Source organism: Urocitellus parryii, chromosome 2 (assembly GCF_045843805.1).
Source record: "Urocitellus parryii isolate mUroPar1 chromosome 2, mUroPar1.hap1, whole genome shotgun sequence".
NCBI classification, from domain to species: Eukaryota; Metazoa; Chordata; class Mammalia; order Rodentia; family Sciuridae; genus Urocitellus; species Urocitellus parryii.
The window spans coordinates 94,963,742-94,978,237 of NC_135532.1; the positions used below are offsets into that span (position 1 = coordinate 94,963,742).

At 40.7% G+C, this 14,496-nt stretch overlaps 1 protein-coding gene across 1 annotated transcript in view; it reads left to right on the forward strand.

Annotated features, from left to right (window-relative positions):
- The first annotated feature begins 6,863 nt into the window (after nt 1–6,863).
- Nucleotides 6,864–14,496, forward strand: part of LOC113179394 (collagen alpha-4(VI) chain-like) — a 94,817-nt gene continuing 87,184 nt past the window's right edge. The window contains exons 1-4 of the mRNA XM_026383976.2: nt 6,864–6,939; nt 9,131–9,733; nt 11,994–12,581; nt 13,275–13,880. Coding sequence (XP_026239761.2) covers nt 6,864–6,939; nt 9,131–9,733; nt 11,994–12,581; nt 13,275–13,880 — 1,873 coding nt within the window. The remainder of the gene's footprint in view (nt 6,940–9,130; nt 9,734–11,993; nt 12,582–13,274; nt 13,881–14,496) is intronic.

A 14,496-nucleotide genomic window follows, 5' to 3' on the forward strand; every position in this document is an offset into this window, starting at 1 on the left:
TTCTTAGTGTTCATTCCTGAATGAACATGCCCTAGAAAGGTAGCCAGGCTCATGAAATGTGATGATGGAGTTTATAGACCATACAGAAATTGAGTTTGAGTATTCTTTTTTCCCTTGGATTAAATCATTCAGTAGCTTATTCAATCATTTATATTTCCATCGTAAAAAAAGAAATAATGTACTGCCGTGTAGGTGTGTGAGCCTTATGCAGGGTTGGCGGAGCTTTAGAGATGAGGGATACAGTGGTTCTTAGACCCTGGAACAGGACACATTCTAGCACTGGCTCCAGTTACAAGATGGCGCACAGCATAGTAGGAGCTTGGGTCATGTACGGTGGGGGGCAAATTAGACTCTTTCCCTGGAGTAGTGCACAAGGGAACTCCAGGTGGCCCCCCAGGCTGGGTTCAAGGCCTGTACGGAGTGCAGGATTCTCCAGAAGTAAAGACTGTGTCTGTGCAGTGATTGGGGCCACTGGGGTCTCCTGTTTACCTTTTCCCTTCAGAGAGGTCTGTCCTGGTTCCAAACTGATCTTGACTTGGGGAGATGGGATGGCAGGGGCAAGGTGCTTCGTTCCCTACTCTGTGTGGCCATCTTGAGTTTCTGTGCTCTGTGGGATTTCTGCCACTACTGCTCTACTCCAGCACTGTCTTTTAGTCACCCTTGTAAAAATATAGTTGTTTATTCATTGTTTGGGTCCTTTCTGCGGGGGTGGGGCTGAGCATTGGGCACCTCTAGTTGGCCAGCTTGCTGATGTTACTTTCAGCAAATGGCATAATTGATGGATGAGCCAGGCCATATGAGGAACCAGAGAAGTCAGGATATAAAGAGAGCCTAGGATAATTACAAACCGTGATTCTTTTTTGTTCCAAAATTTTAAACTTCTCCCAAATTAATTGTGTGCCAATATTTTAATTACCATGGCTGATTAGAATATTGTGGCCATTAGCACCAGTTTACTGCTTTGCAAACAGCTATGCTAAACTCTGGCGTTGCAATCCTTGTCCCTTGCTGGAGGAAAGCTCCAAGATCTGTGTGTCATTGTCGTCTTCTTCTTCTTCTTTTTTTTTTTTTTAGCCTAATGAGACATTAATTGTCATTGAAATGTTTGACATAGCTTCCCTCAAATATTTTACAACAAAATTGTATATATATCCAAACCATCATAAGATTTATGAATGGGCACAGAAAGCAAATGGTAATGTTTATAAAACAGGTTAAAGCTAAACTTTAGTCTTGTTCTTACTTTCAAGCATGCTGTTTGGATTTTGACATGATGTGTACAGAAAAGTCTGTTCATGTCCCCCGAATGTTTGCCTTCTGGAGCTTCCTGTCCAGATGTGGTACACTGCAAGTCTTTCTTATAAGAAATCTGAAAGTCCAGAGGAAAAAGCCCTCAAAACACAAAAACCAAACAAACTTACAGATAATGAAGTATGAATGGAAAGAAAATTGAAAGAAATCTATTAGAATTATTTTTTCACATTTTTACATTGTTTATTTCATCCAAATATTTTGAAGCTTCCGATTACCTCAGCTGTGTATATCCAAAGAAAACATTTAAAAATTATTTTTTTCTTTCCTTTCTCCATTTCCTTGATAATAGACACTTGCCTTTCTCTGTGTGAACTAGAAATGCCATTGAAGGCAAGTGTATAGAAGAATGTTTGTGCCAACATGCCTGGTGCAACACTCAAGCTTAAAAGCCACTGACACAGAACATTAGAGGTGGAGGATTTTCATTTTATAGCTGAGTTCACAGAGGGAGAACAAAAACCTTGAAGGTGCTTGGCATAAAAAACATTGCTGATTTAAATGAATGAAGTTAAGGTTTATGGTTGAAGACTGAAAAATTCTGCCTGGGTTCCCTCTTCTAGCCCACCTTCTGGGCTTAGGAATTTTAGAAAACCAAAAGTCTCTCAGAGACCGACAATGTCCTAAGAGTTTAGATAGTACAGATGTGGGAGCGCCGATGATGGCGTCACAAATGTCCCACCTCTTCACAACCTTAGGTCCTGAGGCTGTGATTAAGCAGGCTCTCTCAGGGCCATCTAGTGTCTCTCTAATGTCCCTGCACATGCTCTTTGTCTGGAACTTCCTTTCTCTGACTGCTCTCCAGCAAATTTCTTTTCTTTTTGTAGTGGTGCAGGGGATTGATCCCAGTGCTTCAGGCATGCTAGGCAAGCACTCTACCACATCCCTAGTTCTCACCTGCAAATTTCTGCTCATCCTTCAAATCTTACCTCCAGCATCATCTGCTCTGCGAATTCATCATTCAGGTGAAGAGAGACGCTCACACACCTTGTTTCTCTGCACCTTGCAAAGATTTCTCTATCATTCTGCTCCTCCCACAATATTGCAATTTATCCCTTTCTCCATTGGACTCTGAATTTGCTGAGGTAAAAAACATGGTTTCTTTTAATTGGTGCCTGACATATTGTGTGGTAAACAATAAACACTGAGTAAAAAAGTTGCAAGAATATTTCAATGCTGTGTTTCTCTCTCTCACTTTCTCTATGAATTATTATAAATTTTTTCTGTACATTTAAGAATACATGGCTGGCATTGAAGCCCTTTGTCACATAATGTACCAGAGTATCTCTCTCCCTCTTTTTTCTTTTTTCTCTTTCTTTCTTTTCTTTTCTTTCTTTTTTTTTTTTGTAGTACCAGGGATTGAACTCAGTGCTTAACCACTGAGCTATATCCTCAGTTCTTTTTATTTTTTATTTTTTTATTTTGAGATAGGCTCTTACTAAGCTGACCAGGCTGGCCTTGAACTTGTGATTCTCCTGTCTCAGCCTCCTGAGTTGCTGGGATTATACGAGTGTATTTGGTTTATTTAACTTTATTATCCTGAGTTTTTCAAAAATTTATTACAATAAAAAAATAATGATGGTGCATGAATTTATTTTGGATCACTTTTCTCGGCACTTTCAAACTCCCAAGATCAGTACCCTCAAAGAGTCCTTAATTCACTAGAACAGTTTGTTATTCAAGAGGCATATAATAATTTATTTACCATGAGGTGAAAATTTATTGGGGATTGAATATTTATTTATATTTGGTGCTGGGCTTGAACCCAGGGTGCTTACTGCTGAACTATACCCCGAGTCCTTTTGATTTGTTTATTTTGAGACAAGGTTTCACTAAAGTTGCTTAGGGCCTCACTAAATTGTCCAGGCTGGCCTTGAATTTGTGATCCTCCTTTCCTCAGCCTTCTGAGTTCCTGGGATCACATGTGTGTGCCACCATGTCAGGAGAGGACTAGTTTTTTTTTTGGGGGGGGGTACTTGGGATTGAACTCAGGGGCGCTCAACCATGAGCCATATCCCCAGCCTTATTTTGTATTTTATTAAGAGACATGGTTTCACTGAATTGCTTAGAACCTCACTGTTGCTGAGGCTAGCTTTGAACTCCTGATCCTCTGGAACTGCTGGAATTACAGGTGTGTGCCACTGCGCCTGGCCAAGGATTGGATATTGAAAGTTTTAAAATATCTTCCCTTAAATTACTTATCTGCCTTCCAGAGAAGGTGTTAAGGGGAGGATTATGTCGAAAATGAGGAGCGGAAGCTGAGCACAGTGTCTACTTGCCTGTAATCCCAGTTATACAAGAGGTTGAGCTAGGATTGCAAATTCGAGGCTAGCTTGGGCAAATTTAGTGAGACCCTGTCTCCGAATTAAAAACAAAACAAAACAAAACAACACACAAACTAAAAACACCAAAAGGGCTGGGGATGTAGCTCAGAGGCAGAGTACTTGCCTTGAAAGTGGGAGGCCTTGGGTTTGATCCCTAAATACCTCAAACAAACACATACACAGACAAAACACTGAGGAACAGAGAAGTCTAACTGTATCATATTTGTTCATTGGAAAATCACTGGGCCAGCCCTTTGGGGGAATGTTTATAACATAGTAGTCAATAGAGTTGGTTGCTCAAATCAACTGTAAGACTTCAAGAGCCATCACATAAACCCTGAAAGATGAAATGGCTTGTTCAAATTTACAGAGCAAATGGCCAGGCTGAAGCCAGAGCCAAAGCCTAAGGGCTGTCTTTGAAGTCAAGTCTTTTCACTCTATTTTTTTTTTTTTTTTGTGAGGGCTATAAACAATGAAAAAGATGTGGTTGCCTCTTATCTTTGAATCATTCTTAAGGAGTAAATTGAGCATGAACAGTAATCCGGGTCTTTAGGGAAGCAGGGCAGCCATACCACTTTGTGGAAAGTGGAACTCAGTTGTTGGATATCTGGTATTTCTGGGCACAGTGATGGTTATTTCCACATAATATTCCATCTGGAGATCCCAAGACTGAAATGGATGTGGATACTATAGAGATTCTTGCTTAAATTCTTTGATATGTTTAAAGAAATGTTCTTTAACATTTACCAATTTTTAAAATTGTTTCTGATATAGTAAAATTTTTCTTCCCAATTATATCATTCAGTGCTGTAAGCATAAATGAGCCATTTAGAATTCTATTCCCTGCAGTACCTAACACAGAGTTTGGATAAAAATGTCGCTCCTTTTAGATCTAACTGATAAAGGAACTTGGGTCTTCAGTTTACATTTTTAATCCAGGCTAAATTTCTCCCAGGTCTTTATTTGACATAAAGTAGACTCCAAAGTTGAATGACAAGTCTTGACTTGAAGATTTTCACTGAAGGGTCTGAAGCAGATGTTTGATGTCCATTCAGGCACTGGACCTGTAATCAAGTCACCTGGGGTGTGTGGGCAGGTCTTGACAGCCCATAGCTGTGTAGTTCTGGTATGCTCCTTAACCTTTCTTGCACCCAATTTCTTCTAATTCCATCAACAAAATGAGCACAGTAATGCCTGATCTGCTGGCTTCTTCCAGGTTTGAGGTGAGAAATATGAAGATATTAGCAGAGTAACTTACAAAACAGCAAACAACTGAGAGCAAAAAATTAAGTGAATGAATTAAATCAAATCATACAAATTATGCAAAAATTATTTCATTAATACTTAGGCAAATATCAGTTCCTCTATTTCTACAGTCTCTTGAGTTTCAAGTTAGGGAAAATTCTTTTTAAATTTTATATCATGAAGTTCTTGAAGATTATTATTTATTTATTTATTTTTTTAAAGAGAGAGTGAGAAAGGAGAGAGAGAGAGAGAGAGAGAGAGAGAGAGAGAGAGAGGATTTTTAATATTTATTTTTTAGTTCTCGGCGGACACAACATCTTTGTTTGTATGTGGTGCTGAGGATCGAACCCGGGCCGCACGCATGCCAGGCGAGCGCGCTACCGCTGAGCCACATCTCCAGCCCATGAAGATTATTATATTATTTAACAAACAAAAGAGTTCTTCCTCTTTTGTTTGTTAAACAAACAGGCCTGGGTTAAGTATTAATGAACTCACTGAATCCTGATGACACCACGAGGTAGGTGTATTTGGGGAAACTGAGGCACAGAGAAGTGAAGCAATTTGCCCAAGAACCATTATTGAGTAGTGGATCTGAGGCTCAATTACAGGTAGTTTCTCTCCAAGAGTTCTGTCTGTGCAACTGGATGGCTAAGAATGAAAAGATGAAGTATCCTCTGCCCACTTGGACCCCTCGTTCAATGTGACTACTATGTTTTTTTTTTTTTTATTTTTAAACAAAGTTACTTTTGTAGAGTGAAAAAGTAGAAATAGAATCCAGAACAGATGATTTTAATGTGTGCTTTGGATATGAATTCACTTAGGGGAAAGGGTGGTCATGTTCTGCTTCTGTTGGGAGTCTATAAAATGTTTTTGGGCTGTGCTGATTTAATCAGGCAGATGTGCTCCTGAGATATTTGAATATTTTTTGCATGCTACAAATGTTTATCGGGTCATCAAACTCTTGTATAAAAATGCAAGCAAAATCATTGAGACATGTTTATGTTCCACCAAGTGAATTCAGCGTGTGAAACAGAAGTTGTATCCCATGCCCTGTATGCTTTCTCCTTTTATAGCCACATCTGGACAACTTTCAATAGACAAGTCTGAGGTGTACACTGTGGGTGTTTACAGAATTCTTCCTGAGTCAGATCAACAAGACCAGATTCCTTGCACAACTGAAACAAAGTGGCAACATTTCCTCCTTATTTATTTATTTTTGGTACAAAGGATTGAATCCCAGGGCATTTTACCAGTGAGCTAATTTCTAGTCCATTCTTTTTATATTTTATTTTATTTTTTTTTGGGGGGGGGTACCAGAGATTGAACTCAGGGACACTCGACCACTGAGCCATGTCCCCAGCCCTTTTTTATATTTTGTTTAGAGATAGGGTTTTGCTGTCTTGCTATGTGCCTCACTAAGTTACTGAGGCTGGTTTTGAACTCGTGATCCTCCTACCTCAGCCTTTCAAACCATGGGGATTATAGGCACGTGCCATTGTATCCAGCTTCCTTTATTCTCAAAAAGCTTCTGTTGTTCTGGGGTTTAATTGTTCTTTTTTTTCTTTTATTTATTCTAATTTGTTATACATGACGGCAGAATGCAATTCATTTCATATTGCACATATAGAACACATTTTTTCAAGACACTGATTGTACACAAAATATTTTCACACCATTCGTACTTAGGGTAATGATGTCTAACTCATTCCATCATCATTTCTACCTGCTTTTCCCTTCTTTCCCCTCCCTCCCTTTGCCCTATCTAAAGTTCATCCATTCCTCCCATTTTCCCACCCACCAATCGCCATTAGGAGTCAACATCCACATATCAAAGAAAACATTTGGCCTTGGTTTAATTGTTCTTTTAAAAAAATAATGTTATTGAGATATAATTTACATGCAATGTGAGACACTTCTTTTTAGTGTAAGAAGGCATGATTTTAAATTACAGCGTTTCTTTTTCTTTCTAGGGTTGCATCTACAATGGAGACTTGTAAGATGTTTTTGGTCACCATCTTTCTTGCAGCTAGTTTTGACTTCATCAGAACACAGAACATTGGTAATGCATGGGATTCTTTAAGATCAAATGATTACCTTGCCAGGAACCTGGTGTTCCTGATAATCTTAGAAAATATTTTAGGACCTTCATACTTAGAAAAGGGGAATCAATTCATTGAAGGAGAATTTAGTCAGAATCTGGGAGCTTTTGGTAAACGATGGGTACTTGATTTTTTTTTTCAATACTTAATCTCAAGTGACAAAAAAGGGATATTAAAAGTGCTATACTTCAGAATGTATTATCAGGCTCTGAAGTGCTTTTGTAAAAAGGGCCTGTTCTGCATTCTGCTTTGTTTCTATGGCAGAGCTGTTCCAAGGGGATAATTGTCATCATGAGATGGATAGCTTCACTGAAAACTGGTGACACTGCTACAATTTTTTGTAGTCATTTTAACAGTGTTGAGACTTTCAAGATGAAAGTCATATCAAGAGAAGATTGTTTGAATAGCCTGAAGCCCCTGTGAGACATTATGAGATTTAAATATTCAAATATAATTACATAGACTGTTATTTGTTGGGGGAAAAAAAAAAACATGAAGCTCTCTAAATTTTCCCTTTGGCCCTGGCTCCCATCCCTGTGAACACAAGTGGTGATAGTCGTCTTATAATGTTTCAAAATCCTAAAACTACAAAGAACTAATGGAGGGCTTAAGAAAGTTACGAGATATGGAAATGTAATCCTCCTGGTAGTTGCACATGATGGAACCAATACTTGTCTGAGAAATATTCCTACAGCTGGGAGATTTCTTCTGCTTGGAGAGGCCAGGGAAACACTTCATAGCCTGCATTTGACTGATCCTGAAAGAGTTGTCTCAGGGACAAACCAGTAAGCCAGCCCTGGAACAGTCATTGAGTTATTTTTTCCCAACAAGATTGCAAAGGAATCTGATTGAAGGGTCAAAGCTTAATTCTCCAGAAGTGACAGGTGGATTATTGTCTCTGGATTGGATTAGACCAACTTCCTCCATTCCTTCTCTGTCTAAGCTCTCACTTGGTCTTTACTTTTCTAAAACATGAATTACCCCACCCCTGCTTTGGTTCTGAGGATTGAACCCAGGGCCTTGCAATTGCTAGGCAAATGCTCCACCACTGAGCTACATTCTCAGACCTTTTTGTTTTGAGACAGGGTGTCCCTAAGTTGCTGAGTCTGACCTTAAACTTTTGATCCTCTTGCCTCAGTCTCCCAATTCTCCCACATTGACTGGGATTGCAGGCGTGTGCCAACATTACTAGTTTGAAACGTGGATATTTTTTGATATATTTTAGATGGACATAATACCTTTATTTTATTTATTTATTTTTATGCCTAGAGCATGTTTTAGGCAAGTGCTCTACCACTGAGCCACAACCCCAACTCCTGAAACATGGATTTTTAATTTAACTTTCAGGATATGGACTAGATGTTAGGAGACCTGGCTTCTATCTAGCTCTTTGGATTTACAGTTAAGTTTTTCCTTTTCAGGTCTTATTTTCCTTCTTTGTGACTTGGGAAAATTAGATTCCTTATTCTATGCTTGTGCTGTCCAATGCAGTGACTATTAGCTGCATTGACTGCTTAAATTAAAACAAATTAAAATGAAGTAAAATGTAAAATTTAGTTTCTTGCTCATACTAGCAGTATTTTAAGTGCTCAGTGGTCACATGTGCCTTGTGGCTGCAAACATTGCATGGATAATCTCACAGGATTATTTTCAGCTCTAAAATTTTGATTCCTGTGTTTTCATTGTTCAAGATTTCCAACCTTGTAAGTGCTCTCCCTTCCCACCCTCCCTCCTTCCTTTCTTCTCAATATGGATGTGGGCAGTTAGCTGTAGCCCTGGCAGCAGCTGGGAGAATAGGTGTGCCAGCCAATAAAGAGGATCTAGGTGGGCACCAGCAGTGCCCACTACTCTTAGAAAGCTGTTATTTTTATTTTTATGTTTAATTTTTTTTATTAAGTTCAAGGGATGTGTGGAGAGCCAGGAAAAGGAATCTGATTGAAGGGTCAAATGTCTGTCAGAAAGGAACAGAGGGTGGCAGGGGACTGGATGGGCAGCTACAAGGAATCAGAAGAGATGATTGTGTATCTCGGGCTGTATGCATACCGGCATCCATTGGACCTGTGGGGGGTGAGGCACTGCATTGGGAGAGATGGATTTCCAGCCAGTAGATGTCAATTTATAACATTTTATCTTAAAGCATCTCTTTCTCAGTCTGCAGGAAGGCCTCTGTGGGAGATGTGGTATTTCTGGTGGACGCCAGCATCAACCCCCAACATGCCCGCAGTGTGCGGAACTTCCTGAACATCCTGGTTAACAGCTTTAATGTCAGCAGAGAGACCATCCGGGTGGGTCTGGCCCAGTACAGCGATGCACCCCACTCAGAGTTCCTGCTTTCCACCTATCACCGCAAAGTCGATGTGTGGAGACACATTCAGAGGCTTCAATTTAAGTCTGGGGGAAACAAGTTGGGCCTGGCTTTGCAGTTCATTCTGGATCACCACTTCCAGGAGGGAGCCGGGAGCCGTGCAAGCCAAGGGGTGCCCCAGGTCGCCATGGTCGTCAGCAGTGGCCAGGCTGAGGACCATATTCGTGAACCTGCTGAGGCATTTAGGAAGGCAGGCATCCTACTTTATGCAGTTGGCATTGGAAATGCAGCTCGGGCAGAGCTCAGGGAGATTGCAAGTAGTCCCAAGGAGAAGTTTACCTCCTTTGTTCCCAGAGTCTCTGGCCTGATCAGTCTTGCCCAGAAGCTGCGGCTTGAGCTGTGTGATACTTTGGCAAAGGCAGCTCAACCTGTTGACCCTGTATCTCCAGGTACACAAACTTCTCCCTCCTTTTTTTTTTTTTTTAATTTGAATGTCACAAAACTCAAAACTCTTAGCTCTTATTCATCTCTCCTACTCTTCTTATTTTCCATATGTGTGCATGTTTAATTTTGAAATTAAAATTTCATTGTCATTAGTATATTGACATAAGGATGTAGTATTATTTGATTCTAGAATGAAACTGTTATTCTTAGCTTAACTTACCCATATTGTCTGGATGTGAGTGCAGAATAGGAGAGTTTTCCCAGAAAGTGTGCTTATTTCACTGCCAGGGTTTGGTATAACATACTGGCTAAGAGAAAAAAAATTAGGGAAAGGAAAGATCTGGGTTCAAATTCTAGTTCTCCGCATTCTACCTTTTTTTTTTTTTTAAAGTAGAGATTGAACCCAGGATGTTTTACCACTGAGTTATATCCTCAGTCCTTTTTATTTATTTGTATTTTAATTTTGAGACAGCATCTTGTTGAGTTGCTGAGACTGAACTTGAACTTACTGAACTTACAGTCCTCCTGCCTCAGTCTCCTGAGGTGTGCATCATCATGCCTGGCTAGTTCTCTATTTTCTAAGTGTGTTATCTTGGACAAGTAACTTAATCTCTCTGAATCTAAATTTTCTTCCTGGGATGAAACTTTCTGTCTTAGAGAGTTATTGAAAGCATTAAACAAAATTGTGCAAGAAAAGTGTTTAGCACGGTGTATAGGCAACCAGAAGTGCCCATAAGCATTTCCTAGTACTACCTGTCATTATCTGTGTTGATGATGTACCTTTCATCTACTTTGTACTTCTATTGGAGATGGGACATAAGCTGGCGAAAATTCTTTATAATTACCAAGGTGTATAATAAAGCAAATTATGCTTTATTAGGTTGTAGCTCCATAATAAAGCATACTTTGCTTTATTATACTTTGAGCAGAGAAAGAGAAAATTGCTTGTGTGTTCCATCAACAGCCACAAGAGGAAGGAGCCTTCCTTATTTATTCATTATTTTGGTATTTTGTATAGAGTAGGTGACACTTTGGACCCTTTGATGCAGCAGTATGAGGTTGTAGCTCTGCATTTGCATGACCAAATAAATATTATATGTCTTACTTTTCTATAGTACTTTAAGGTTTACAAAGAGGTTTTGTAAACATATTAATAATAACTACCATTTGCTTGGTGCTCTGTAGTTTTCAAAACTTGTTTATTTTGCTCATCTGACTGATCCATCATCCCAACTTTGTTGGATATGTAGGCAATGAGTATCATTATTTGCATTTTTCAAATGAGAAAACAGGCCAAAGGGTAGCACAAAACATGCAGGACAGAGCTAGGTCTTTTAATCAATCCCAGGTCTTTTACAGCAGGTGTGTGAGGTAGTGTTCTCAGAAGTAGAGCCTGAGACAAGGATTTGGATACATGTGGTGTGTCACAAGCAAGGATACTGGGTTTGGGGGAACAGAGAAATAGAAGAATGTAAGGAAGGGTGTGATCTCAGGCAAAAGTTTCATAAAGAGCAGTTTCAACCTGATACTGGAGGGGAACTCAAAAATGTAGATGATGCCTCAGAGGTGTATTGACCCTGAATCTGGGTCAAGCAAAGATCTGGCATTTTTTTTTCTAAATTTAATTTGTGAGTGAAGAAGTTCCAAAGGCTGGAGGGAACCTTCCAAAGAGCAGTGTACAGAAATAGTAAAAGTAATCCACAAGGAACTGGGAGGAGCACAGATATTGTCTACTATTGTAGACTATCTTATTTTATCCTCCAAACAATCCCATAAGAGTCTGAGGTCTACTACAAAAATTTCAGAGTAGAAAATTAAGTCTTAGTGATAAACAGGTCACAAAATTGCTAGGTGGTAGCACAGTGATGATATGTATCAAGGAACATGAAACATATTCCAGTTTTCTTCCCTGCTGATGCCAGCACCTTCCTTTTGTGACAGAATAGGAGGCTGATGGCTTATTCTGACCAGAAATTTCATTTTTCAGCCTGATGCTAAATTTACACAAGTGTTTTCCTTTTTTAATAAGACTCAAGGGATCATCCAAGTGGATTTCAATGTCGGAGGTTATCAGTAGAGCAGGTCTGAAGTACTGGAAGATTGTGGAGTGGAGGAAAGTGATGTCGCTCTGAGCACACTGAGGACCACTCAGTATCAGCTGCCTGCTATTGCGATTCCTTTCTGTGCACCACTTAGCACCATTGATTCTAAGTATTTTGAGTAAAGACCCAGTGACCCCCATGCCTTTTTCTCTCTCTTTTGCAGCTTGCAGAGAAGTAGCCCTCGCAGACATTGTGTTCCTAGTGGACAGCTCTACTAGCATTGGACCCCAGAATTTCCAGAAAGTCAAGAACTTCCTTTACTCCATTGTCTTGGGGCTTGACATCAGTAGTGACCGGGTCCAGGTGGCACTCGCCCAATATAATGACAATATCTTCCCAGCCTTTCAGCTGAACCAGTACCCTCTGAAGAGCGTGGTCCTGGAACATATCCAGAATCTTCCCTACCGCACAGGAGGCACAAACACAGGGAGTGCCTTGGAATTTATCCGGACCAACTACTTGACTGAGTCGGGTGGCAGCCGGGCCAAGGACAGGGTTCCTCAGATAGTGATCCTGGTGACAGATGGGGAGTCCAATGATGAGGTCCAGGATGCAGCTGATCAGTTGAAAGAAGATGGAGTTATTGTATATGTGGTAGGAGTCAATGTTCAGGATGTCCAGGAATTACAAAAAATAGCCAGTGAGCCATATGAGAAGTTTCTCTTCAACACGGAAAACTTCAACATCCTGCAGGAATTCTCAGGAAGCCTTCTTCAGACTCTGTGCTCAGCAGTGGAGGGTAAGATAAAAGGTGAGAAACTGTGTCAAAACCTCACATGACAACCAAACCGCTTAACTTGAATATGAGCCAACATATTCTGGGCATCACGGGAGGGCAGGAGAAGGAATGTCTATTATCTGTGAGGAATCTGGGGAGACTTCCTAAAGGAAGAGATGTCTGGGTTGGATTTGAAAGATAGATGGAGTTCTCATAAGTAGAAAAGGAGAAAAGAACATTCTACCATGTTCAGAGGAAACAGCGTGGGTTTTTGAGTCCAGAGTGGCTGCTTTTTAATCTTTCATTTACCGTATTTCAGTTATGTGAGCATCAACAGCAGTTTCACCTCATCAGTTTCTTCACCTGCACAATGAAGATAATAGTACTTGCCCAGAAGAATGATCTACGAGGACTATAATCAATAGTATATAAAAAGCTTTAATACAGATGAACTATTTAGTAATGGTCAGTTTCTAATGCTTGCTCCATTGGTTGAAAAAGAACAATGGGAAAGGTTCTAATAAAGCAGAAAATAGAGAGCCTTGTGACAAGATCCATACAGAGAAGGGGGAAATGCACAATATATATAAGCATCGTGTAGATGCAGCACCGCTCCTTCTCACATGCGCCACACAAAACCATCCTTGTGTGAAATTTTCACAAGAGCTTGATTTGATTCATTCTCTCCTCTATGTCTTCCCCTCTTCCTCCTTTCTTTACTTTCAGAATACACCAAGGCCTATGCAGATGTGGTCTTTCTTGTGGACACCTCCCAGGAAACATCAAGGGCCAGTTTCCAGTGGATGCGGAATTTCATCGCCAGAACGGTTAGCATGCTGGAGGTTGGCAGGGACAGGTACCAGATTGGACTGGCTCAGTATGGTGACCAAGGTCACACTGAGTTTTTGTTCAATACCTACAAGACCCAGAATGAGATGATGACTCACATCCGTGAGCGCTTTGTGCTCCGAGGTGGCTCCAGGAGGACGGGCAAAGCTCTGTGGTACCTTCATCAGACCTTCCTGCAGGAGGCAGCAGGAAGTCGGATTCTGCAGGGCGTCCCTCAATTCGCAGTGGTCATCACCTCCGGCAGATCTGAGGACGAGGCCTGGGATGCTGCGCAGACACTGAGGGAGAAGGGCGTGAAAGTCGTGTCTGTGGGTGTGCAGCAGGCTGACAGGGGAGAACTGGAGGGCATAGGGTCCCCAGCGCTTGTATATGATGTGCAGGGAGAAGATGGAATCAGACAGCTATCACAGGATGTGAGTATGGTGATCCAAGGGACTGGACAGCCAGAGTTCAGGACTCAGGCTACGGAGGAAGCCATAGTAGGTAAGGCTTGGTTCCTGGCTATGTGAGCCACGGGGAGGTCTCACACTCTAAGAGGAAAATCTGTGGAAGGATCAGAGAAAGGGGGCATTCTGGATTCCTTAGTAGTGGGGTATTGACATCTGTGGATAGGAAAAGGAGGCCTGGGATGCCTCCAATACACATCTTGTATTAATTAACTCTGATCGCTATAACGACACTGCATAACAAACCATTTGAAAAGTCAGTGGTTAAAAAAAGAATGATTTATTCTCACGGATTTGGGACAGTTGATCTTAACTGGGCCCAACTGACAACTTTGCTGATCTCACCTGGGCTCATTTGTAGACCTGGAATTTGGCTGAGGGTTGACTCATTTAAGCTTGGCTCTTCTCCGTGTATCTCTCATCATCTTCCTGGGCTCATCAGGCTAGTTTGAGCATATTCTTTCCATGATAATGGCAGAGGTGCAAGAGAGAAACACAATCACATAAGTACTTTTCAGACTCCTTCTGCATTTATGAACATTCCGTTGGCCAAAGAAAGTCAGATGACTATGTTAACATCAGTGGAATAGGAAAGTATATTTTTCTCATGGAAATGAATATTTATTTATTTATTTATTTTTGTACCAGGGATT